Consider the following 26,244-nt stretch of genomic DNA (forward strand, 5'->3'; position numbering starts at 1 on the left):
ATCTGCTAAGAATGACTCTCTCTCTCATATGTGGGGCCAAAGACACACACAGCACAAGAGCAACACATGGCAAAGACTGAAGAATAGATTCACAGAACTGAACGTGTGGGGTTGGGGAGTTTGAACAGAGCTTTAGGGACCCTTTGGTGGAGGGAAATGGGATACCACAGTTGTAGATGTGGTTTTGGAATAAATGATGTATCCATTAACAGTATAGTAAAATAATCTCTCAATAAGATATAATTATAATAATAATAATTATAATAATAATAATCACGATCATGAATCCCGTTAATCATCGATTTCTGGAGTGGGCTCAGTAACCTCTCATTTTGTCCTTTACCTGAGATCTTAGAACTCTCCCAACGATGTAGATGTCCCACTGGGGGCTCTTTCAGGGTCAGAGTAATGAGATCCAGCTTGTTACTGGATTTTGCATATGAATACACCATGGGAAGCTTGCAAGGCTGTCCCATGTGGGCAGGAAACTCTCAGAAGATTGCCAATTTCTCCCAGAGGGAGAAGAAGGCTACAAGGTATCATGCAGCTGCTTTTGCAGCTGTGCCCTTCTTCTCCAGAGCTTGCTTTTAAATCTCTCTCTGGATGTTGGCCATTGATGGGATTACACACACCTGGGTTCCTCTGCCGGTACCTTCATGCATGAGGCCTGTCTGAATGTGTGGAGAGGGGCCTCTAGCATGGCTGTAGCTAGGTTCCGGTGGTCTTTGGCCGCCGGGAGCTCTGCTCGGGGTGGGGAGGGAAGCTGAAGCCCATCCCCTCCAGGGGGCCCCGGGGAAGACATCCAGGCCTGAGGGCAAGAGACTCTCTGCGAATAATAATAATAATAATAATAATAATAATAATAATAATAATATGCTCATTCAGAAGGCCAAATGCTGAGTTTGTTAGTTATAACATCTAAGCCTATTACTCATATGAACTGAAGATGGAAAATAAACAGAGCCAGCACCTGAAGTGAAGACCAACCTCAGACCTGAAAAGCTATTATCAAACTTTGAGAAAGTAAGAAAGTTCAAGGTTAAGGTTCACCGAAATGTTATGCTATCACCCCTAACAAAGGGGCTGCCTGAGCTATTCTCTAGTTCCATTTGTTTAAAATGAAAGTGAGGAGCAATTGTATTGCAACTAAGGAAACTAGGCCATCAACTCTAATTTCTCTCACCCTTCATTTCTTTCAAACACAACAACCATCTAAATAACATCACCACAAGTCCAAAGTTACCCAGTAAATGAGCAATAAAGGACTTGCAAAATGATCCAAGGTCAGAGAAGAAAAGGGGAGAGTTAGTCGATATTTGCAATAGCATAAGTATCTGCACTTAAAATTAAAATTATCTAGGAGTCACAGTGATCCAGGGCCATTCCCTGGTGGTGCTCAAATGGTGCTAAGACTCAAACCTGGAACTCTCACATACGAAACAGTCCAGCCCTTTGATCTCTCTCCCCAGCCCTCAAACTAGTTTTTGTTTCAGTAGCCGCAATACTGTTCCTCCTGAATTCCGTCCCTAGGTAGATGCCAAGTTTAAGGTAACTGAATGCCAAGTCTGCAGAGTAACGTGGAATGACAACACAGCACACACTGAAATAAAAGCAAAGAAACTATTCTTGGTCACAGGAATATCATAAAACAATTTCAACAAAGGTACAAAGTTCAACTTCCTTCACCACTTCAGAGACACAAAGTACAAACTCAGGTGAAAATTCTCTTTTGAAGAGACAGAAGTCATAGGCTGGTAAGTCAAACAGATGTCTAGGTGGGCAGGAAGCAGAAGGGACGATTCTCCTACAGCTTGTGGATTGCTGTGATTGCTAACATAACTAGGACAATGATGAGAAATTCCCATCATCTGTACAGGAAAGCCCAGGATCGGGAACCATATTTTTTAAAGTTACTTTCAATCTCCCTTCAAGATCATAACAAAAGAAAGCATAAAACCCCAAATCAAAGCTAAAGTTGTTACTGCCAGAAAGAACCTTCAAAGTCTCCCCTCTCCTCTGCTGGCTTTGGCGGGCTCCCACTCAGTACCTATTATTAGCTGCAAAGGAGCCAGCCAGGAAGCCCTTTCCTCCAGGCCTGCTCATCCTTCCACCTCAGATGCTCATCCCCAAAAATCAGAAATCATCCCCACTAATGCCACTTCCCTAGCAAGTGCAACTGACTCCTGCAGTTTGCTAGTTTCTAAATGATACATTAGGAACACAGTTTAATAAAAAATTACTAGTTGAAGCTAGAGTGGAAAAGCTAAATCCACTATACAATCAAGGTCTTATTAAGCTGAAAAAATTCATTTCTTTCACAAAGCTTTGATACAAGGGTCTTCAAGTCCCCTTTAAAATTCTCATACTCTGGGGCTGGAGTGACAACACAGCAGGTAGGGCGTTTGCCTTGCACACGGCCGACCCAGGTTCGATTCCCAGCATCCCATATGGTCCCCCGAGCACCGCTAGGAGTAATTCCTGAGTGCATGAGCCAGGAGTAACCCCTGTGCCTGGTATGACCCAAAAAGAAAAAAAATTCTCTTACTCTATTTTATGAAATGAATTCCCATAACCTAAAATCTGTCTCTGTGGCTGGAGCAATAGTACAGCAGATAGGACACTTACCAAGCATGTGGCCAGCCCAGATTCAGTCCCCACTACTCCTTATAGTCCTGAGCAGGGCCTGGAGTGATTACTGAGTACAGAGTCACTGATCACTGAGCACCACTATGTGGCCCCAAAACAAACAAACAAAAAATAATAAAATCTGTCTCCTCTGGAGATAACACTGATGGTGCTTTCTATTTTTTCTTTTCCCCTTCTTCAGTGCCATGGATCAAACCCAGGGCATCCCTTTGTGTGCATGTGTGCATGTGGAAAGTGGGGGAGGGGAGGTTAGTTGGGAGACTGGGCCACACTGAGAGGTATTCAGGGGGTCCAGGGTGCCCTGTACTATTTTTAACCATACTCAAGTTCTGTGAATAATATTGCTTCAAGTTGTTCATTTCTGATATTTGAAGTCTTGTCCACAACCTGCAGGTACCTTGCTATATACCACATGTTGTTTAATCATTTAACCATTTCAAATAATGCTTCACATGAGCATCATTATAAAACTAATAAAAGCTGTTTTAGAAAGATACAACATCTTAATTATGACTTTCTTAGAATCAATCACAAAGCAGTATCCTCTAGAAATGACTAAACAGAGAATATCTTTGACTACTAGGGATATTATCTAAACTCTTGTTATTTACAATTACAAAATGTGCTACATCCATTAATATAAAATACTCCCTTTCTTTGGACAAAACACAACAGGCCAGTGCCTGCAACTATTACAAGGAACATTTTATTATTATAAAAACTTCAACTTTTTTCTGGCAGATAATGTTTATTCAACAGTTAAGACTAGTCCTAAATATACTCCAATCTTGGGAGTTATTAAACCTGATTCAAAGGTTGCAAAAATGTGCAATAGGCAGACCAGACTAAGATTAATTAGAAATACATCTCCCCCGTTGTCTATTAAGTTGAGATTATATCAGCATCTTCACCAATCTTTCAACTTTTAAACTATTTTTGGAAATCATACTCTCATCCATGCCCCAACTAATCAAAACAAAACAATGATGCAGGTGTTCTCATTACTCCCTTACTTCTGGGATTTAAGCTCCTAGATCAGGAAGAGGCTAGAGATGGTATTATGCATATTATAGACAGTGCCTGTTTAACTGAATAACAATCCCTCCTTCACATATAGCTCCAAAAGTCTGAATTAAGAATCTTTCAATTCGAAAAACCATGTCCCACTCAAAACAAGAATGTTTAAAGACTGCCAAAGTTTTCTTTTTCTCTCAATTAACAAAAAGGAAAAAAGAAACCCTCACATAAACTCATTAACCCTCACGTAAACCCATAAGTTTAAAATACATGTTATGAAATAGACTAGATGAAGAAAATTTTGATTTAAGGTTGCAGAACATGTGAAGTGTGTCTGAATATACACCCACAATATACACAGACTGCACCACAAACCATCAGCTCTGATTAAGCCTGAGGAGATTAAGGACCTATTTCCATAGGGAAGGTCTGAGAAGGGAAAAGAAAAAAAAAAAGTGGGAGAGATAATATGTTAACTCCTTCTGCGGAATTTCCTAGCATTTTTCTGGGAAAGGACAGACTGATATCTCTCGTCACAATTAATCAGCCTGTTATATTTTAATTCAGTACAGCACATTCAGCAAAAAAAAAAAATAGTTTGATTTCTAGTAACGTTGTAATGATAATTCACTCTCCTACAAAACGTCTCCGAAAAGAGAAGCCTAGCGTACCAACGCCAAACGAGCAGCACTGAGGCCCCGAACAAACACTGCTGAGGGCCAACGACACACTGTCACCCCCCCGGACGCAGTCTGATCAATGCTCTGACACGCGGGCACGCCGTGAACGCAGCTTTGTAGCACACCCCACCAGCACCAGACGCCGCGGCCGGGACCCCTACCCACCCCTCAACAAAGCCCCGCACGACCAAAGACCTGAAACGCCCATACCATTCCCCGGCTCCCTGCCAATAACACACATTGTACACCCTGGGGCCCCAGACACCCGAACCACCTGGATCGGTAAGTTAGGGTGTCAGAGCTGGGGCGTTCGCGACTGTGCCCGAAACACCGACCAGCTGCGCCTTCGGGCACCCGAGGGGTAACCTTGGCACTCGTGCCCCCACAGTAAAGACCTTTTTCCGTAAACGAAAATGTGTAAGACCGCCCCCCGCCCCCGCAGGAAAAAAAATCCACACGAAACCGAGAAGAAGGGTAACAAGCGACACTCCTCATTCCGCAGAGCCGAGCAGAGCGAAGTGGGGTTTCGCTGTGGAACTCGGCGCAGGAGACGGCGCAGGCGTCGGGGGAGCGGCGTCCGGGCTGCCTGACAGCTGGCGGCGCAGCCCGGGCTCGGCACCGCGAGCGGCGCCGCGGGGGTCGCAGCCTCCGGTCCCCGCGCTTCCCAAGCGCCCCTGGCTCTGCCCCGGGCAGGCGCCCACCCGGCCGCCGCTTACCTGGCTTCACCGTCTTGAGGCGGACGGGCTCGCGGAAGTGGCGGATGACAGCCAGCGTGTCCCGGTGCGTGAGCCCGCTGACGGGCGTCCCGTTCACCTCCAGCAGCACGTCCCCGGGCCCCGGCGCTCGGCCCGAGACCACGCAGCAGGTGCCCCCGCCGGGCTCCTCGCGGAGCCGCCCCACGTAGGGGAACTCGCCGCGCTCCGCGCCACCCCGGATCTCGGCGCCCCAGTCCCCGGCGCCGGCGCCGGACACCGTGCACTCCTGCACCTTGCTGAGCCAGTGCTTCTTCTTCTTCAGCGTCTTCGACATCCCGAAGCCCGCCGCACCATGGGGAGAGCCCGCGCCGAGCGGGCCGCCCCCCGCTTGCCGCCGGCGGACGGTCCTCCCCGCCCGCGCCCCGCGCCCGGGCCCGGCTGCCTGCCGGGGGCCGGAGCAGTCCCCCGGTGTTCGGGCGCGGTCCCGGCCGACGGCGGGTCCGGGGTTCGGCGCCGGAGCGGCGGGAAAGGCTGAGGCAGGGGGCGGGGAGGCGAGGCGCCCGCCCGGACGCTAAAGCTCGGGCGCGGGCGCGCAGAAGCGCGCGCAGACCCCGCGCTGGATCGATCGCGGCCGCTGCGGAGCGGGAGAGCCCGGACCAACGCCTGCCCGAGCTGCCAGGAAACTGCCTCTTTCAAACCCGCCGCAACCTCCTCCTCCTCCTCCCCCGCCACCCCCTCCCCCGCCGCCCTCTTTCCTCCCTCCCGCCCTCGTCCATTTCTCAGTCAGGGCCCCGCCCCCTCCCGCCGCGCGGCGCCCGGCGCGCTGCCGTCACAGGCTGGGCGCTGGGGAGAGAGCCCCGGCTCTGGGCTTCCGCGCCGTGGATTGGCCCCCGCGGGCAGGGAGGCGGGCCCTCAGCGAGGTGATGCGCCGTCGATTGGTGGCGGGAGTGGAGGAGGCGGGCACTCGGATGACTGAAGTTGAAAGAGGCTGGGAAAAAGAAGTTTTCAAAAGTGACGGGAGCGAGAGGAGATTCGGGGGAGCGGAGCGGGCTAGCGGCCGCGGCACCCACGGAGGCTCTCGGCGTGGCTCCTGGAGTCGACGTGAAGCGCGGAGAGCGAGAGGGGCTGAGGGCCGCGCCGTGGGGGCGTGGCGGACCGGGCGAGGGGCGGAACCCGGGCGCCAGCTCCCGGCGCTGAGGAGCAGCTGAGGAGCGGGAGACGGCGACGTGCGGGGCCCACGACTGGGGATGGTGGGCCTGAGGGCGCCCACTGCTGCCCATAGCTCCCACAGAGTGGACGTGTCTTCGTTCACTCACTCAACAGACGTTAATGCAGCCTCCACAGAGGCAGGGTCTCAGAGCCCGGTTACTCGCACCGCCGCTGCCCAGTGCTGCCCATCTCCCTGGTAGAAGAGCTGCTCCACCACCCTCTGAGCTGCCGAGAAGACTACACGGGTTTTGTTTTGTTTTGTTTTGTTTTTAAATCACAAATGCGGGTGCTAATTGGTTTTATTTAAACTGTTCGTGGGTTGCACGAATGGCACTGCTGCCCTCTAAGCAGGCAGAAGGGCCTGCAGGGACTTGTACAAAATTGAGGGTTTTTATAGTCAGAAAGAGAGTGAGACTAAGTTATTAGCAAAAGAGGAGATTAATTCAGGTAAAAGCACCTTCCCTCTGGGGAAAAGGAGGGATGGGGGTGTCTTAAGGTTGTTTACTTCTAGGCTAATCAGGAAACCCCACATTGATTAGTTTGAAATTACATCCCTTTGGAGGCTGGACTTGCTATTAGGTTAGGTATTAAGTTTGGGTGCTGGTGACTGGCCTGAACTACTCCATTTTGAGACTGGTTCTTCTCTGTCTCAGTCTCTCTGTCTCTGTCTCTCTTTCTTCTTCCCCCCTCTCCCCCCCCCCACACACACACACATGCACACACAGGTGCAGGTGAAGCATCTGCTTTCTGCTTGGTTCCTTGCTGCAGAAGGTGGGTGTTTCTTAACATTTGGTGGTTGGTGAGGATGGTGATAGCTTCAATGTCAAATGGAAACTGGAAGATACTGGAATTCCAGGAAAAAAAAAAACTAATCTGAGGCTCTGCTTCCAAAGAGGCTGCATTCCAGCCTAGAGACTGGATGAGCAGACTCCCTAGAAGAGGGTAGTGGGTTCAAGTAGAAGTGGGAGGAGGAACTAGCCTAGTAGTTAGCAGGAGTTGCTGTGCCCTAGTGATTGGAGTTCTGCCTTGCTACTTGCAGTTTGACCTTGGCCAAATCTCAACTTCAAAATTCACACCTCTGAGAATAGAGGGAGATGCAATATTCAGTCAAAGACATCTTGGGTATAATCTTTTCAGAAGCTTGAGTTTTCTCTGTTCCCTGGTTTGATCCACAATCTCCTCAGTCTTGGTTTGAAAAATCCTTCATCCCCAGCCCTAAGGTTATCCACACCATGCAAAGGGTTTTGTCTGCCAGCAGATGCGTAGTGTTTCACTTTTGCAGCAGGGCGTGTATGTTCTCTCCATTCTCCCTTTAAAGGCTGGGGAGAGCCATCATTTAAATGATGAATAACTCCACAGACTCTCACCACTTCTCACGTAGTCTGGACCCAGATTAACTGCTGCCGTGATTTGGCCTAGCAGGAAGCCTGGTACTTTAGAAAGATGTGGATAGGGTATCAGAAACCACAGAGGAACTGTGATCTGGCTACAAGCATCTAGATCAGTTGAAGCAAGGAGAAGAAATGGTTACCAAGCTCACTCCAGGAAAGGCAGCCTGTGACCTTCAGTAAAAAGGGATTCAGTGAGCCTATGTAATCACTCATAGAACAAGCTGCAGGATTTATATCTTGCTCCTCTCCTCCCCCCATTTCTGCTGGCGTATCCCAATGGCCACATTCAACCATAAGCTACAGGGCAAGAAAATCTCTTCAGTGTCTGTATGAGCCCATCACTCAGAGAAGAAGAAACAGGGAAATATCCAGCACCAGACATCATGTGGGTGGCTTCAGTTTACTCAGCTCAAAGACAGAACTGGAGTATTTTTTCCCCTAAACTATTTATCTACACTAACGGATTCCTGAGTGAAATCTTGATAACCTCCACATCATCTACTTTGCAACTGCTCTCGGAAAACAATTTTTTATGCCCTGATTTAATCTATTGGGGTGCTCTGGCCACAGGAATGGCACCTCTGACTAACAGTAGCTTTATGCAGGCAGTTGTTCATTAAAGCCTAACAGGAAGTTCCAATCTAGGTAGTCTCTTGATTAGTTTGGTAGTATGATTGTCATGTGAAGAACCTAAGCTGTTTTTGTGTTTGTCCTCTACTATCATAAGCATTTTGGCTTTTGTCTCTGGCTTGTTACTCCTGGTCACAATATAGCTGCCACAGCTCCAGATATCATCCTCATAATACTTCCTCATGGAAGGGATGAAAAAGGATTTGGGGGGACAGCAGTACTACTCTTATTTTTATGAGTATAATTTTTCCCAGACTTCCCATGCCCTAGAAGAATTTCTCTTATTGGCCAGCAAATGGCCATATACCCACTACAAACCAATCATTGTCCAAAGAAAGTGAGATGCCATAATTTACTAATAGGATTGCTCATGAGTCATTTCCAAAAAAATAGAAATTCTTAGTCTGAAGAGATTGCTCAGTGAACTGAATCCATGTTTTACATGCAGAAAATCTGGGTTCAATTCTAGGCACCAGATGGTCTCCCCAGTAGCTTCTGAGCACACATACATGCACATATATTAACTCCACCCTACCCCCTATGCCCCCCCCCACACACACACATACACTAGTTCTGTCTGAGAGAAGAAATAGGGAGTAGTAGAAAAGTAGGCACCCAACCATGTCAGCCACATACTGCAACAAAAAATAAGCTAAATTGACTGACAGTCCAAAAGCTACAATGATTAGGAACTTGGGTTCTAGAGTCAGACTGTAAATCCCCACTTTTCAACCTACCTGACTTCAGTGTTCCCCACTATAAAATGGAGAGGACCACAGGGCTTTCCCAAGTTATGGTGAGGCGTGAATGGAGCTATTTGAGCCGAGTAAGCAGTTAACATAGGGTCTGACATATAAGCACACTCAGTAAATTATTAGTTTGTGCTGAATGCTAAGTAACATCTGTGACATGACTAAAAGCATTGTTAATTGCCTTTATAATTCTTCAAATATTAAATCCACCCAATTTAGTAAACTTAGGTTCTGTTTTTAAAATATTCCAGAAATAAACTGCCCAGCCCAGTGAGTTAATTCTGGTAGGATGTGATTCTGGAAATGACTACAGAATTACAAGCATCTCTCTCAAAAATGGCATCCATCCAAATATTGTATGTGTGTTTATCACTACTTCCTAAACCTAACAGTTGGCTTAATGCTGATTTTCATTGGAGAATATTAATAAGACAAACAATATGAAACCCAATATAGCAAGAACAGACAAGACAATTGGATTTAATTATCTTCAAATTTTGTATTTTTCTTTTATCTTTGCCTCAGTGAGAACTGTGTTTTGAACCATACCTGACTCTGTGCTCATAGATCAAGGTTTGTTCCTGACAGGCTCCTTGGGGGGAAACAGCAGTTTCAGGAATTGAACTGGATTAACTGCATGCAAGGCAAACACTTTAACCCCTGTACCTTCTCGACACTCCTCTCCAAGCTTTCTTTGGACTCCTTCTACCTATTTAATCTGTAGCAAAAAGTCAGTTTCAATATTCCACCCACTTGAGTTAGATGCCAAGATGGTTGCAGTAGTTCCAACTAACATATCACTGTATCACTGTCATCCCGTTGTTTATTGATTTACTCGAGCGGGTGCCAGTAATGTCTCCATTCGTCCCAGCCCTGAGATTTTTGCAGCCTCTCTCCTAACTCATTTCTTCCAACGATTAGAGGCTCTTTCAGGGTCAGGGGAATGAGACCTGTTATTGTTACTGTTTTTGGCATATCAAATATGCCACGGGGAGCTTGCCAGGCTCTGCCATGTGGGCCGGATACTCTCAGTAGCTTGCCAGGCTCTCTGAGAGGCATATATATATATATATATATATATATATACATATATATATATATATCCCTCTATGGTTTGTTGCCTATTGTCTGAACTCCATCAAATATGGTGTGGTAATTGTGTAAAATGGCTAGGGAGTGTCTTATGATGTGTTGTGAGGCTGCAAAGCAGGTCCAGGAATATGTTGGGTAGTAGAGGTCGGCTGCTGGGGCTGGGTTCCTTGGGCAGGTTCCCACCCCGCTCTGGGGCGCCCAGAGTGAAGACAGCCTGGTGCACGGAGTCTGGTGGCATGGTTATGGGGGCCTCACTTTATGCTCCTTCTGGGAGAAGCAGCTGTGAGTTCTGGAGGGTGGTCGATGAGACTATCTGGCGCTGACAGGAGATGGTTTATGGGTGTGACCCTTGGGTCTCCAGAGACTGGGAGAAGCAGGCAGAGGATCTCTGTTCCTGGGTCCCATTTGTACAAGTGTGGTTAATTAACTGCACAATGATCTGATTCCTAATGGTTCTCACCATTCCTGTAACCCAGCAACTAGGGATGCTGCTTCCTTCAAACAATCTTTAATATCACAATAATGTCCAAAAGTTAAAATGAGGGAAGTAGGTGTCTCCTTTCTTCATTTCCTCTTTGTAGTTCAAGAAAACCTTTGTGCAAAGGCCCTTCCCTGAAGTCATCAGCCCAGATTGCCCAAATGTCCTTTCTACACCAAAGATATAAAGGGTAATGAAACACCCTTATCCAGTTACATTATCTGGTGCTGGGAAGGGAATTCAGTATCTTATAAACTGCACAATATCAATATAATTTGGTGGTAGTTTCCTAGCAGAAATGAAGAGGAGATGTTGGCTTTTATGTAAACAACCCACAGTGTGTCTATTTGTTTGTTTTTGTGAGAATGTCACTTCTGACTTTACTAAGAGAGCCATGTGAGGGCCAGGATTAAACCTAACAGTTGGCTTAATACTGTTGAAGGAAATTTTGTGCTTCAACCCTTTGAGCCTTCTCCCCAGTTCCAGAAATCCACAATGCATCATGCAAGTACACAGCATTTTCTTCTAATATATTTAGGGGAGAAAGGGGGGCAAGGTAGGAAGTTTAGTTTTGGCTTATAATATTGAGTCATGTGTTCCTAATGAAAGTTAAGTCCCTCAAGTAGATAACTTCAGGCACGTATATGTTTGCACGTTTTATGAAAAAATTAAGGATTTTTGCATAGCCTGAGATTGCCCTGACAGTGGTTGTTTGTGCATTGAGCAACTTCAGGGCGTCACTCACAAAGGAGTCTATGTCAAAGCAAGACAAATGTAGGGAAGATGGTGAGATTACATTTATTTTCATTTTTCTTTAATTTGAGGGCCTCACCCCAAATCACCCAAATGTGCACACCCAAAATGTGCTTAACAGGGTCTTAGTCCTGCTCTTCACTCTCAAAGCTCACTCTTGGTGGTGCTGGGGGTCTAACCCAGGTCAGTTGCATGCAAAGCAAATGCTTTAATCACTATACTATCTCCCTGGTCCTTTATTTATGTAGCTTTGGGAACCACACCCGGCTCCACTTGAGTTTACTTCTGGCTCTTTGTTCATACCTGGTGGGACCCAAGGGACCATATGTGGTGCCAGGAACTGAACCAGGGTCTGTTGCATGCAAGGCAAGTTGCCCTACTCACTGTACTATCTATCCCATTTATTTTTATATTCTTACTAATTTCTTTCATGGAAACTGAATCTCTAGGAACCTCAAATTAAATTATTATTTAATAATTTCAAGTAGATGGAGTTATTCTCAAGTATTAAGAAAGCAATGAGCAAGGAGAAACTGAGTATTCTCAGTGATAACAAAATTTTTGCTTTCTATGCAGAATACAATAACATCTAGCTTTAATTCCTACATATTATAATAAAATCACCTTAATTTTTTGAAAATTCTGATCGCACAAAATCTTTCACTGATTTGGAAAATGCTCATAATGAACTGTATCTGAAAATGATATGTGTAATGTATTCTGATGTTAGTAGCCTAACCAAATTCAGTATTAATGTTCTATTGTATCTTTACATTTTATTAGCATTTTTATTTGCCCAGGTATATGACCTAATTTGTATGCTGATGTTAAAGTATGCACAATTACAAGAGCAATAACTTGAAATTTTTGCTTCAGTTAAACAACTAATTTATTGTCTAAAGTCTGCATTACTATATTTCATGCATAAGTGTGCATTTTTTGCACAGAGATGTACTTACCTGCAAATGACTAAATAAATCCAACCCAAATTTACAGAACAATAGAAACATTGAAAACCAAGTGCAGAACTGACCTGCTTAGAAAAGGGATTTAGTTAAACACTCAGATGTCAGGTTTATCTAACAAAGCAGGACAAAGAGATCTTTGACTAAAATCCCAAATACCAAAATTCCCATCTTTCATCTTTCATGTCAATACAACTGCCTCATCAAAGCCAACCTTGATTTTCAACAGCTGAATGTCATCTCAGCCAATAGCGTGTTCTTTATGTTTTCTTTCTCAGTAGACCTTAAGTTTTTTGAGGGCAGGGTTCCCTTCTGATACCTGTATATCTCTTCCATTGAGTTGGACAGTCTCTTTAGTTTGCACACATTCATTCACTCATTCATGCAGCCATTCAAACAACAGAGTACCCGTTGTGAATAGGCATTGATTTAAGTGCCAGTTTACCACCATAAACAGACCTTTCCTGGGGAAGAAGACAACATGGGGTGAGGGAGGGGATGTTTTATCATTATTCCCTTTACTGAAAATCTAACAATCAGCACAATAAGAGAAAAGCATACCAATTTCTTTACTGAAAAGTTTTAGGTGGCACCATTTTATTTTCAAGTTTTATGAAGACTTGAAGAAATGGTGGTTTTTACACTATTAATGAAGCCAAGTCTTGAAGGGATGAGATAGGAAAAAGACTATGAGCTAAGGGGGTGAAGCTGGCTTTCTTCTCTGAAGCCCTTCATCTAGGGGAAAAGGATGTTCCTTTCCCGGGGATTAGGAAGGGTATCTCCTACATGGGAATTTATGCTTCAGGATGACAGGGCGAAGGCAGCTGAGACAACTTCTATTTCTGCCATTTCCCCAAAGTTATTCAATTAAAAGTTTCAACATACCTTATCTGAACATGATCAGCAACAAAACCACCACATTATTGAAGGTAGGGAACTAGCCTTGTATGTGGTTGACTTGGGTTTAAACCCTGGCATCACATATGGTCACTAATCCCTGCCCAAAGTAAGCCCTGAGCACTCCCTGTGCCACCGCACCCCCAGAAACAAGTGATCAAGATAATTTCTAGTAAGAAATCATATACCAAGGAGCACCCCTTAGATTCACAGCAGACCTATCAGAAGAAACCTTCCAAGCCCGAAGACAATGGTGGGATATAGTGAAAAAACTTAATGAAATGAATACCTCTCCAAGAATACTTTACCTGGCTAAACTCTCAGTTAAACTTGAAGGAACCATACACTATTTCACAGAGGAACTTCATAGACTCAAAACCAAACCTAAAAGAAGCATTAAAGGGACTGTTATAAGACAAGAAGAACCCCTATAAGCACAACAAACCCTTACACAAAGATGGTGCAAAATCCCATAACAATAATCTCCCTTAATGTCAATGGTCTAAATTCACCAATTAAGAGACACAGACTGGCAAAATGGATTCAGAGACTGAACCCAACATTCTGCTGCCTGCAAGAAACACATCTGAATAGCCAGAACAAACACAGACTCAAAGTCAAAGGATGGAAAACAATCCTGCAAGCAAACAACTCCCTCAAGAAAGCTGGGGTGGCTGTACTAGTATCGGACAACATAGACTTCAGGTTGAAAAAGATTAGAAGGGATAGTGAAGGCCACTTTTTATTAATCAAGGGATATGTACATCAGGAAGAAATCACTCTCCTAAATGTCTATGCACCCAAAGAGGGACCAGCTAAATTCCTCCAACAGCTGCTAAGAGACCTTAAGAAGGACATCTCGAGCAACACAATAGTAGTTGGAGACTTCAACACCACCCTGTCTCCTCTGGACAGATCAAGAAGATTAAAACTCACCAAGGAAAAGTGAAATTTACCAGTTACACATGCAGGGTGGGGGGCTGGGGAGGTGGGGGAAAGGGGGGAGGTATATCATGATTCTTGGTGGTGGAATATGTGCGCTGGTGAAGGGATAGGTGTTTGAGCATTGTATAACTGAGACTTAAACCTGAAAGCTTTGTAACTTTCCACATGGTGAATCAATAAAAGAATTTAAAAAAAAGGGGGGGGAACTCACCAGGAAATACTGGCTTTGAAGGAAGAAATAGAAGAGAGAGGGCTAATAGATCTATACAGGGCTTTATATCCCCAATAAAAGGAATGCACATTCTTTTCCAGTGCACATGGAACATTTTCCAGAATAGACCATGCGCTGGGCCACATAGCATACCTCAACAGAATCAACAAGATAGACATTGTACCAGCTATCTTTTCAGACCATGATGCACTGAAGATAAAATTTAATCATGGACAGATGCAGAAAACCAAATCAAACACCTGAAAATTAAATATCTCGATGTTGAACAATGAGTGAGTCAGGAAGGAAATCAAGGAGGAAATCAAAAGGTACCTGGAAACAAATGAGAATGAAGACACGAGCTACCAGAACCTGTGGGATGCAGCTAAAGCCGTTTTAAGGGGAAAATTTATAGCTCTACCAGCGTATGTCAGGAAGGAAGAAAGGGCCTGCATAAATAACTTGACTTCACAGCTCAAGACCATAGAAAAGGACCAACAAAAGGAGCCCAAACCAGGCAGAAGGAAAGAGATAATAAAACTTAGAGCAGAAATTAACGACAGGGAAACCCAAAAGACAATTTGAAAGATCAATGAAACCAAGAGCTGGTTCTTTGAGAAAATAAGTAAGATTGATAAACCACTAGCAAGACTCACAAAGAAAGAGAGAGAGAGAGAACACTTATAAGCCGAATCAGAAATAAAAGGGGGACATCGCAACAGAAACCAATGAAATTCAAAAGATTATCAGAGACTACTTTGAAAATCTGTATGCCACGAAACAAGAGAACCTAAAAGAAATGGATGAATTCCTGGATTCCTATAATCTCCCAAGGCTGAACAAGGAAGACCTGGAGTTTCTGAATAGTCCTATTAACATCAAGGAAATTGAAATGGTAATCAAAAGTCTTCCCAAAAACAAAAGCCCAGGACCGACGGATTCACTAGCGAATTCTTCCAAACATTTAAAGAGGACCTATTGCCAGTTCTTCTCAAGCTTTTCCAGGAAATTGAAGAAACAGAAACCCTCCCAAACAGTTTCTATGAGGCTCACATCTCCCTAATACCAAAAGCAAACAAAGACACCACAAAAAAAGAAAACTACAGGCCAATATCCCTGATGAACACAGATGCAAAGATTCTCAACAAAATATTAGCAAACAGAATTCAACAACTCATCAAAAAGATCATACACCACGACCAAGTGGGATTCATCCTGGGGATGCAAGGATGGTTTAACATTCGGAAATCAATCAACATAATCCATCATATCAACAAAAGAAAAGATAAAAATCATATAATCATATCAATAGATGCAGAGAAAGCATTTGACAAGATCCAGCACCCGTTTATGATGAAAACTCTCACCAAAATGGGTATAGAAGGGACCTTCCTCAATATAGTCAAAGCCATCTACAACAAGCCTACGGCAAGCATAATCCTCAATGGGGAAAAACTAAGACCCTTCCCACTGAGAACAGGGACAAGACAAGGATGCCCACTCTCTCCTCTTCTGTTCAATATAGTATTGGAAGTTCTTGCAATAGCGATTAGGCAAGAAAAAGATATTAAGGGCATTCAGGTAGGAAAGGAAGAAATCAAGCTCTCACTATTCGCTGATGATATGATATTATACTTAGAAAACCCTAAAACCTCTACCAAGAAACTCCTAGAAACAATAGACTCATATAGTAAAGTTGCAGGCTATAAAATCAATACCCAAAAGTCCATGGCTTTCTTATATGCAAATAGTGAGAGAGAAGAAAGCAACATGATAAAAGCAATCCCGTTCACAATTGTGCCTCAAAAAATCAAATACCTCGGAATCAGCTTAACTAAGGAGGTAAAGGACTTGTGTAATGAAAACTACAAAACGCTACTTCAGGAAATAAAAGAAGACACGAGGAAATGGAAAAATATCCCCTGCTCATGGATTGGAAGAATTAATATTGTCAAAATGGCAATTCTCCCCAAAGCATTGTACAGATTCAATGCGATCCCTATAGGGATACCCTTGTCATTCTTCAAAGAAATGGAGCAGGTGCTTCTGAAATTCATATGGAACAATAAGCCCCCACGAATAGCTAAAGCAATTCTTGGGAAAAACAAAATGGGAGGAATCAACCTCCCCAACTTCAAACTCTACTACAAAGCGGTAGTCATTAAAAGTAGCTAATATGCTAAAAGTAGCGGTAACTTGGTACTGGAACAAAGGCAGAGCAACAGACCAATGGAACAGGGTTGAATACTCTGACATATTCCCCCAAATATATGACCATCTAATCTTTGATAAGGGAGCAAGAAATGTGAAGTAGAGCAAGGAAAGCATGTTTAACAAATTGTGCTGGCAAAACTGGACAGCTACATGCAAAAAAAATGGGCTTAGACCTCCACCTATCACCATGTACAAAAGTGAGATCAAAATGGATTAAAGAACTCAACATCAGACCACAAACCATAAGGTACATTGAAGACAAGGTCGGAAAAACCCTCCACAACATTGAAGATACTGGTATCTTCAAAGCTGACATGCCAGTGGCCAAGCAGGTGAAAACAGAGATAAATAAATGGGATTATATCAAACTAAGAAGCTTCTGCACCTCAAGAGAAACAGTGACCAAAGTACAAAGACAATCTACAGAATGGGAAAGGATATTTACGCAGTACCCATCCGATAAAGGGTTGATATCAAGGATATACAATGCACTGGTTGAACTCCACAAGAAGAAAACTGCCAACCCGATCAAAAAATGGGGTGATGAAATGAACAGAAATTTACCCAAAGAAGAAATCCGAATGGCTCAGAGGCACATGAGAAAATGTTCCACATCACTAATCATCAGGGAGATGCAGATCAAAACAACCATGAGATATCATCTCACACCACAGAGACTGGCCCACATCCCAAAAAACAAAAACAACCGGTGTTGGCGTGGATATGGGGAGAAAGGGACTCTTCTTCATTGCTGGTGGGAATGCCGACTCGTTCAGCCCTTTTGGAAAACAATATGAACAATTCTCAAAAAATTAGAAATTGAGCTTCCATTTGACCCAGCAATACCACTCTTGGGAATATATCCAGGAGAGGCAAAAATGTATAGTAGAGATGGCATCTGCATTTCTATGTTCATTGCAGCACTGTTTACAATAGCCAGAATCTGGAAAAAAACAGAGTGCCCCAAAACAGATGACTGGTTAAAGAAACTCTGGTACATATACACAATGGAATACTATGTAGCTGTCAGAAAACACGAAGTCATGAAATTTGCATATAAATGGATGAACTGGAAAGTATCATGTTGAGTGAAATGAGTCAGAAAGAGACAGACATAGAAAGATTGTACTCATATGTGGAATATAATATAATTGAGAAGTGCAAGTTTGCAGTGATGCAATTCCTGGCAGATATTTCTCTGGACTTAGTTACTAAAATACTAAAATACAGAAACCCAAAACCGTGAGGCCACTAGGTGCAGTCACTCGACCTCATACCTCTTCATTCTCAGCAATGGAAAACAAATTCTCAAATTCTTCCTTTTCAGCAGGTCTGACTTTAGGGGGGGAGACTCTCCAAACAATAATAGTGAGTTTTGTTGAAATATTGAATGCAATCAAAGTGAAAGTAAAGTGAAATTTATCAGTTACACATGCAAGGGAGGGGCTAGAGCTGGTGGGGGGGGGCTAGGGGTGTGGGGGGACTAGGGGTGTGGGGGGACGGGATGGAGCTATACTGTGATTCTTGGTGGTGGAATATGTGCACTGGTGAAGGGATGGGTGTTCGAGCATTGTATAACTGAGACTTAAACCTGAAAACTTTGTGACTTTCCACATGGTGACTCAATAAAAAAAAAAATAAAATAAATATAAAGCAACAGCTTCACAGCAAATAAATTGATTCAATAAATAAATAAATAAATAAATCACCTGCAAAAAAAAAGATAATTTCTAGTAGTAATCAGGCAATAATTAAAATTGGAGCTTAAACAAGATTAGGTTATGGGGTAGTTAAGGGACGAAACAGATGACATTACATGGAGGGCTTAGAGGGCTCACTGAAGAAGGGACCATTTGCTGAGACCTGATGACAAGAAAGTGGGAGTGGAGAGATAGTACAGCCAGTAGGGCACTTGCCTTGCACATAGCCAACCTAGGTTTGATCCCTGGCATCCCATAGGGTCCCCCGAGCCGACCAGAAGTGATCCCTGAGTGCAGAGCCACGAGTAAGAGTGAAGCACCACTGGGTGTGACCCAGAAAACACAAAATCAAACAATAAAGATGGAGCCAAGTGATGTCCCACGACTGGAGTTTTCCCAGCAAACATAAAGTCCTTCAATAGGTCTGTGTCCAAATATAAGGAATAGAATTGTGTGAACATGAGTGAACTATGGCATTGGAAGAGAGAAAAACAGAAAAGAAAGCCAGAGAGGTAGCCTGGAAGCAAGATCACATGGAATCTTTCACGTCACGGGAAGAAATTCCACTTTCATTCAGAGAAGGGTGAAAAAAAAGTTTTAAGGAGAGCAATGAATACTCTAATTTCTATTTTAGATCCTTGGGTCTGAGAAGGAAGGGATAGAGTTGGAGTCAGTAGCGGTTTAGGGGCAATAGAAAGTCAAAAGCTGGATAGAATCCTAATACAGGAGTCCAGTGAGAAATGTTGGAAGGAACAATGGACTTGAAAATGTGTCGAATACATTGAGGAAATCAGAAATGATAGTTTTAATTTTCTAGACTGGACATAGTTAAAGAAATATGTTACAACTGCATTTAATAAAAAGCTTTATGGAATGTAATTGCTTTGTTGCAATGTCCCTTCACAGTAGGATAAGGAGAAAGCTACAAAATAAAAGGTGTGGAAAATTCTTAAATTTAAATTTATACAGATTATTTTTATTATATTTATTGAGAACATCTAGAGAAATGGAATGTTGATTTCAAAATTTTATTTAATTTCTTAGGAAAGTAACATCTATTTTAAACCATTCTGTCATTAGACTTTATGTGAAACAACATTTTCTTTTTTTTTTAAATTTTTTATTAGTGAATCACCGTGGGGGTACAGTTACAGATTTATACATTTTTGTGCTCATGTTTCCCCCATACAAAGTTTGAGAACCCATCCGTTCACCAGTGCCCATTCTCCACCACCAGTAAACCCAGCTTCCCTCCCACCCTCCCCAGTCCCATCTCCCCCCACCCCACACTGCCACTATGTTCTCTCTCTTTTGTTCTCTCTCTCTGATTAGGTGTTGTGGTTTTCAATAAAGGTGTTGAATGGCCATTGTGTTCAGTCTCTAAAATTGGCATGCGTCACCCTTCCCCCGTATGACCTCCGACCACATTTTACTTGGTGTTCCCTTCTCTGAGTTACCCAGAATGAGGGACCAGTGTCCAAGCCATGGAGACAGCCTCCTGGTACTTATTTCTACTATTCTTGGGTGTTAGACTCCTATACTATTATTCTATATTCCACAGATGAGCGCAATCTTTCTATGTCTGTCTCTCTCTTTCTGACTCATTTCACTTAGCATGATACTTTCCATGCTGATCCACTTATATGCAAACTTCATGACCTCATTTTTTCTAACAGCTGCATAGTATTCCATTGTATAGATGTACCAATGTGAAACAACATTTTCTTAAAAATCTACTGAATGTGTTATTAGAAAAAGTGGAATTTGGGGTCAGGGTGCATATTTTGCATAGAAAGTCCCCGAAGTTGATCCCTAGCATCCGCCCTAACAGAGTTGAAACAAGGAATGAAGTTCAGGGTTAAACCATACCACCCAGGGGCCAAGTGTCTCCAGATCTATCTCCAGGCCCCCAGCACTGCTTGGGAGCCCCTGAAAATAAGTGCAATGTACTTCCTGACTTATAAAAGATCTTACAAACTTTGCATTACAAGAGCTCAAGCATGGAATTTAATTCTTTGACTAGTTAGAAAACTTCAGAACTTAGAGTCTCATTTCCTCACTGCAGACTGGAAGCAAATGAGCAGTGCCTTTAGCAGATTCCAACACAAAGCCTAACTTCAAGCTCCTTTTATTCAACAGAAGGAAAATTTTCATTTACTTGGCTAAGTAAGATTAGGGCAAGTGTTTCCAAATGCACACTCCCAAATTTCACAGCAAAAATGATTGGAAACATACCCCATTCTGGTTCTTAGTCTTAACAAAAGTACCCAAATAAAGTCTCTTTCTTTTAATTTAAAAGAAGGAGATTATCTTGTTGGATTGACTGGGGGCTGGGAAAACAAGTCCCTAGAATTTGTCTATAAATAGGGCAACATCTTAAATACTATAGGTGGGTTTCGATGAGGTGTTTCTGTGCAAAGACACTAAAGTTAATCTTGTACATTTAAATAAGTAGCTGTCCATTCAGTTGTTTTTTGTTTAGTCTGATTTGGGGGCACACCAGGAAGTACTCAGGGGTTATTCCCGTTTACTACAGGGGGTCGCTCGCAGCAATGCTTGAAGAATCTTGCAGTATCAGGGATCCACCCTGAACCTCTGCATACTAGTGTGCTCTTAATCTCATTGTTCTCGCTCTCTCTGTGTCTCTCTGTCTCTTTGTTTCTGTTTCTCTCTTTGTCTCTGTCTCTCTGTGTCTCTCTCTCTGTCTCTCTCTGTCCCCACTGCCCTTTCAATCCATTTCATAGGTTCAAGAAGGATAAAGAGAACAAAGAGACTGTATATGAACAGCAAAACGTCAGAACCCAAAATCCAGAACTCTTAACGCAAACAATACAAGATTTATTTCCAAGTTTACCTTTTCACTCTTTGTCTGTTTGAGAATATTAAGAGATTTAAAAATTCAATTTGCAAACTGCTAATGAGTTGAATCTAAATTGTGACTCTATCCCCTCTGCAATTCATACGTTAAAGCCTTAATCTCTAATGTGACTGTATCTGGAAATAAGACCTATAAGGAGATAATTAAAGTTAAACGACATCATAAGGGTAGAGCCCTAATCCAATAAGATTGGTGGCCTCTTGAGAAGAGAGATCTCCCCTACCTCTGACCCCCTCCCCAGGGGGAGACAGTTACAAGTCAAGAAGAATTGAAGAAAGCCCTTACTAATAACTGGCTTCCGGTCTCTAGAACCATGAGAAAATTTATTTCTGTTTAGACTCTCATTCTTTGGTATCTTGTCAAGGCAATCAGAGCTGGCTAAAACATAACTAGTCAAAGAAAGCTTTTCCACTCTTTGCTCAGTACTTGTATAGCTTCCTTATAAGACACAGAGTAAAACTCTTTGCTTCTGCAATGACCTATAGGCCCACCATCACCTAGTTAATTCTCTGGTCTCATTCCTTTCTTTTATAGAAGTAGAGGCCACACCATTGGAGGAGGTGGGTAGTGTATATGTGTGTGTGTGTGTGTGTGTGTGTGTGGTGTGTGCACATGTGGGGGATAGGAGGTGGGAGGAATTGATGCACTCCCTACAATGCAGCTGTACAGGCTGATGGTTCAGTGCTCTAGCCCTGCACTGCAGTACTTGAGTCCAGCAGTGTTAGGAACCACTGGAGAGATACCTGGTAGTGCTTGGGGATGGGGTACTAGGGATGTGCTATACTTGTTTGAGCCATATCTCTGGCCCTGATATCTCCCTCCCTCTCTCTCTTTCTCTCTCTCCTTCTCTCTCCCTCCCTCCCTCCCTCTCTCTCTCTCTCAACTTTTTGGTTTTTAAGCCACACCCAACAGTGTTCAAGGCTTACTCCTGGTGGTGCTTGGAAAATCATATGGAGTGCTAGAGATCAAATCTATGTGGGCTGCATGCAAGACCAGTGTCTTACCCACTGTACAATCTCTCCAGCCCCAGCCCCAAGCTTTTCTTTTTTGTTCACATATATTATCATTTTCTTTTGGAGGAGGATGGGGATAAGGGTTGGGGCCATATTCAGCAGTGCTCAGTACTAACTCCTGGGCTCTGTGTTTGGGGATCACTCCTGGTGCGCTCAAGGAACCATATATGGTACCAAGGTTAGAACAAGGGTCAGCTTCATGCAGACAAATGCTTTACCTTCTAAACTATCTCTCCAGACCATATATTTTCTGATATAAAATACAATTTGCTTATTATGTATATCATTTTTGTCTGTATTTTAGGGGTGTGAGCTTTAGGAGAGAAGAGATCTTTGTTTTATTCACTCATGTATCCCCAGTGCCTTGACTAGTACCTGACTCATACTAAGATTTTAATTAAACATTTTTCCAAATGCTACCTCTTCAATTCCTTTCAGATACCCTTTTTAATCGAAATACTTGCTCAGTTTTTATTTTAAAATGTCTGTAAAGGATCCAGAGATGTGGCTCAGTGGTAGAGAGCCTGCATTAGGTGCAGGAAGCCATGAGTTGGATCCCCAGCACTGCTCTTGTGATCCCCTAGAACTGCAGTAAGACCTCAGCACACAGCAACCAAGTGGACAAGTTCTGGAAACCACAACAACAAAAAGATGATAAAGGGGGGAAAATAGAATAAAATAAGTCTAAAAAGTCTTAAATATTCCGTTAGATAAATAATTTTTTTTTTTGCATTTTGGGTCACACCCAGCATTGCACAGGGGTTACTCCTGGCTCTGCACTCAGGAATTACTCCTTGCGGTGCTCAGGGGACCATATGGGATGCTGGGATTTGAACCCGGGTCGGCCGCATGCAAGGCAAACGCCCTACCCGCTGTGCTATCATTCCAACCCCTAGATAAATAATTTTTCAAAATTCAGATATTATTCAAGTACAAGTGAAAGTTCTTACACAACTAGAATCCACAAATGTTTAAACACACACATGCATACACATTCTTTTGGCAAATGTCACATGAATAAGTAAAATAAAAGTGTCTGCTTTTTCTGTTTCTTTTTGGGTCACACCCTGTGGTACTCAGGACTAACTCCTGGCTCTGTACTCAGAGGTGACTCCTGTAGGTGTCAGCCACATGAAAAGCAAGTGCTTTAACTCCTATCTTTCTGGCCTTCAACTAATATTTTTGTTGTTGTTTTTGTTGTTTTGGGCCACACCTGGCAATGGTCAAGGCAATGCACACTCCTGACTCTGCACTTGGGAATCACTCCTGGTGGTGTTCAGGGGACTAGTTGGGATGCTGGGGATTGAACCCCATTCAACTGTATGAAAGGCAAGTGCCTTATCCACTGTACTATCTCTCCAACACCCCTTTAGCTAATTTTTTTCCCTTAGCTAATTTTTAACTTAATATACAATTATGTGAATTCTGTAAATACATACAGAAAGTACTAATATGAAAAAGAAAGACTGCAGAAAAAGTTAAGGAATCAAAAGTTTCATTTTATGACACCTGCAGCCATAAAAACATATATAACCAATTTTAGGGGGAATATAGATTTTACATCTGGATCTTAATGTTACTTCATTTTGTTCACATTTTAGAACATTGTCTGGAGATGCAAAATTCAAAACTTTATGACTTATCACAGATACCTAATACAAAAAGTAGAACCTGTGATGTAAAGGCCACTTGTCTGGAGATGTTATTATTCTTGTATTATTCATTCCTCAACTCCACTATCATTTGTCTTTTAAACTATCATCCTGGGGAGCTGGAGTGATAGCATAGCGGGTAGGGCGTTTGCCTTGCACACGGCTGACCCGGGTTCAAATCCCAGCATCCCATATGGTCCCCTGAGCACTGCCGGGGGTGATTCCTGAGTGCAGAGCCAAGAGTAACCCCTGTGCATCGCCAGGTGTGACCCAAAAACAAAAACAAAAAAAATTAAACTCTCATCCTGTTGCTCATCGATTTGTTCGATGACTGTTACTGGTGCCCGCTCGAACAAATCGATGAGCGATGGCATGATAGTGACAGTGACCGTGATACTACAAATGAATCAGTCATTGTTATCTGTCCTTTTCCTCCTGACTCATTTCATTCAGCATGATACTCTCCATATCCAACCATTTACAGGCAAATTTCATGACTTTATTTTTCCTGAAAGCTGTATAATATTTCATTGTGTAGAGGTGCCATAGTTTCTTTATCCATTCGTCTGTTCTTGGCTATGGGGATTCTGGCTATGGAGAATAGTGCTGCAATGAACATGAGTACAGACGTGTTTCTGCTGTGTGTTTTGGGGCCCCCAGAGTATATTCCAAGAAGTGGTATTGCTGGGTCAAATGGAAGCTCAATTTCTAGTTTTTTGAGAAACGTTCATATTGTTTCACAAAAAGGCTGGACCAGTTGGCATTCCCACCAATAGCAAAGAAGAGTCCTTTTCTCCCAACATCCACGCCAACATTGATTGCTTTTGCTTTTGTTCTTTTGAATGTGTGCCAGTCTCTGTGGTGTGAGATGATATCTTATTGTTGTTTTCATCTGCATCTCCCTGATGATTAGTGTCCACTATCATTTTTCAACCCCAGTATTCCATCTTTGAGTTTGCAGGTTGTTACTTAGGTCAATGAAACTCACAGCCAAGGCATCAACCACTGCTTGCAAAGAAACTTTCTTATGTGCTTTTAATTCAAGAGAAAGCTGTTCATAAAGGCATGTTTACAACTAAAGTGACTGGAAGTGTACAGAACAGCAGTGCTGTAAAAGAGACAATTGCCATTGTGGTTGCTGAATTAAAACCCTGATGGTTCTGCTCAGCAGTACTCAAAAACCATCTAGAAAGTGAAGAAGAAAACCAAAGGGATCCTTCAAGAAATGGCTGCCATGTTTTTGTGGCAATGAGCAGTTGCCTGGGAGATGCTGAAACTTCTTCCCAGCATCTTTTGGAACATTCACATACATGGAAGTGCCCTGGAGCTGGTCATAGCTGCCACTGATATGATATGGCTACTTATACTTCTGCCAGCTCACTGATCATGACAATGTGTGGCTCACTTTCCTTCTCTTCTGCCAAACCATAAAAAGCATCATCCATTGCTTTAGGTAATATTCTCAACATCCCAATCCTTATGCTTGGGGCTTTTCCATAAAATGGAGACTAGAAGAAATGCCAACTGCGTGGGAAGGTGACCTCTAGGATCCTGGAAATATAGTTGAACCACATCAATACCAGCAGTTCTTGGAAACATTTTGTTTGTTTTTGGACCACACCATGCAGTGCTTGGGTCTTCTGTTTCTAAGATCAGGGATCACTCATAGCAATGTCTGGAATACCAACTGGGGTGCTAGTGATCAGACCCTGACAGGCTGCATGCAAGGCAAGCACCTTACCTCCTGTGCTGTAACTCCATCCTCAGGTCTTGGAAATTTTCCCAGAAGGTAAACACACTGGAAGTAGGGGGTGGGCGTTTGTGCAAAGGGAGGACTTTTATCGGTAGTGGTAGATAACTCTGTTTACTATCAATATAATCTCTGATATCTTGAAAAAAACTGTCAAAACTCTAGTGGTCTTATTATTGAAGATTACTATTATGGTAGGAAACTACAAACACCTTAGAAGAATTGAATCTAACTGGAGGCATGATTTAAATGCTACGAGTAAAATCCCTGCTTGTATCAGAATGGTTTTTTTTCTTTTTGGGTCATACCTGGCGATGCACAAGGGTTACTCCTGGCTCTGCACTCAGGAGTCACCCCTGTCGGTGCTCAGGGGACCATACGGGATGTTGGGAATCGAACCCAGATCGGCCGCGTGCAAGGAAAATGCCCTACCCACTGTGCTATTGCTCCAGTCCCCTCAGAATAGTTTTTGTACAACCATTTTCCCTAGGGGAATATTCAGAAATCCAGCATCCCTGAGTCTGCTTCATTTTCTCTGGTGCAAGCAGCATTACCAACTCTGCCTCCTTCAAAGCCTAATGATGCTGCTGATGAAGGTACAGATGCAACCACAGAGTCCAGAAATGGAACAGATGAATCTTTCCAAAGAAGACTGTATATCTGGCAGAGCACGTTC

The 26,244-nt window shown here is 43.2% G+C and overlaps 1 protein-coding gene and 1 pseudogene across 8 annotated transcripts in view; one reads left to right on the forward strand and one right to left on the reverse strand.

Moving 5' to 3' along the window:
• Positions 1-5,773, reverse strand: part of MAGI3 (membrane associated guanylate kinase, WW and PDZ domain containing 3) — a 314,958-nt gene extending 309,185 nt beyond the window's left edge. For 4 of the 8 annotated variants that reach the window (XM_055138735.1, XM_055138733.1, XM_055138738.1 and 1 more), the window contains exon 1: positions 5,060-5,772. In XM_055138735.1, the coding sequence (XP_054994710.1) occupies positions 5,060-5,372 (313 nt within the window). In that variant the 5' untranslated portion in view covers positions 5,373-5,772. Of the gene's footprint in view, positions 1-5,059 lie in introns of all 8 variants that reach the window. The other 4 variants (XR_008630223.1, XM_055138736.1, XM_004616259.2 and 1 more) reach the window with 2 other exon arrangements.
• An 801-nt stretch (positions 5,774-6,574) lies between these two features.
• Positions 6,575-25,318, forward strand: LOC129404977 (glycerol-3-phosphate acyltransferase 1, mitochondrial-like; annotated as a pseudogene).
• The last annotated feature ends 926 nt before the right edge of the window (positions 25,319-26,244 follow it).

This window comes from Sorex araneus, chromosome 5 (genome assembly GCF_027595985.1).
Source record: "Sorex araneus isolate mSorAra2 chromosome 5, mSorAra2.pri, whole genome shotgun sequence".
Lineage (NCBI taxonomy): Eukaryota > Metazoa > Chordata > Mammalia > Eulipotyphla > Soricidae > Sorex > Sorex araneus.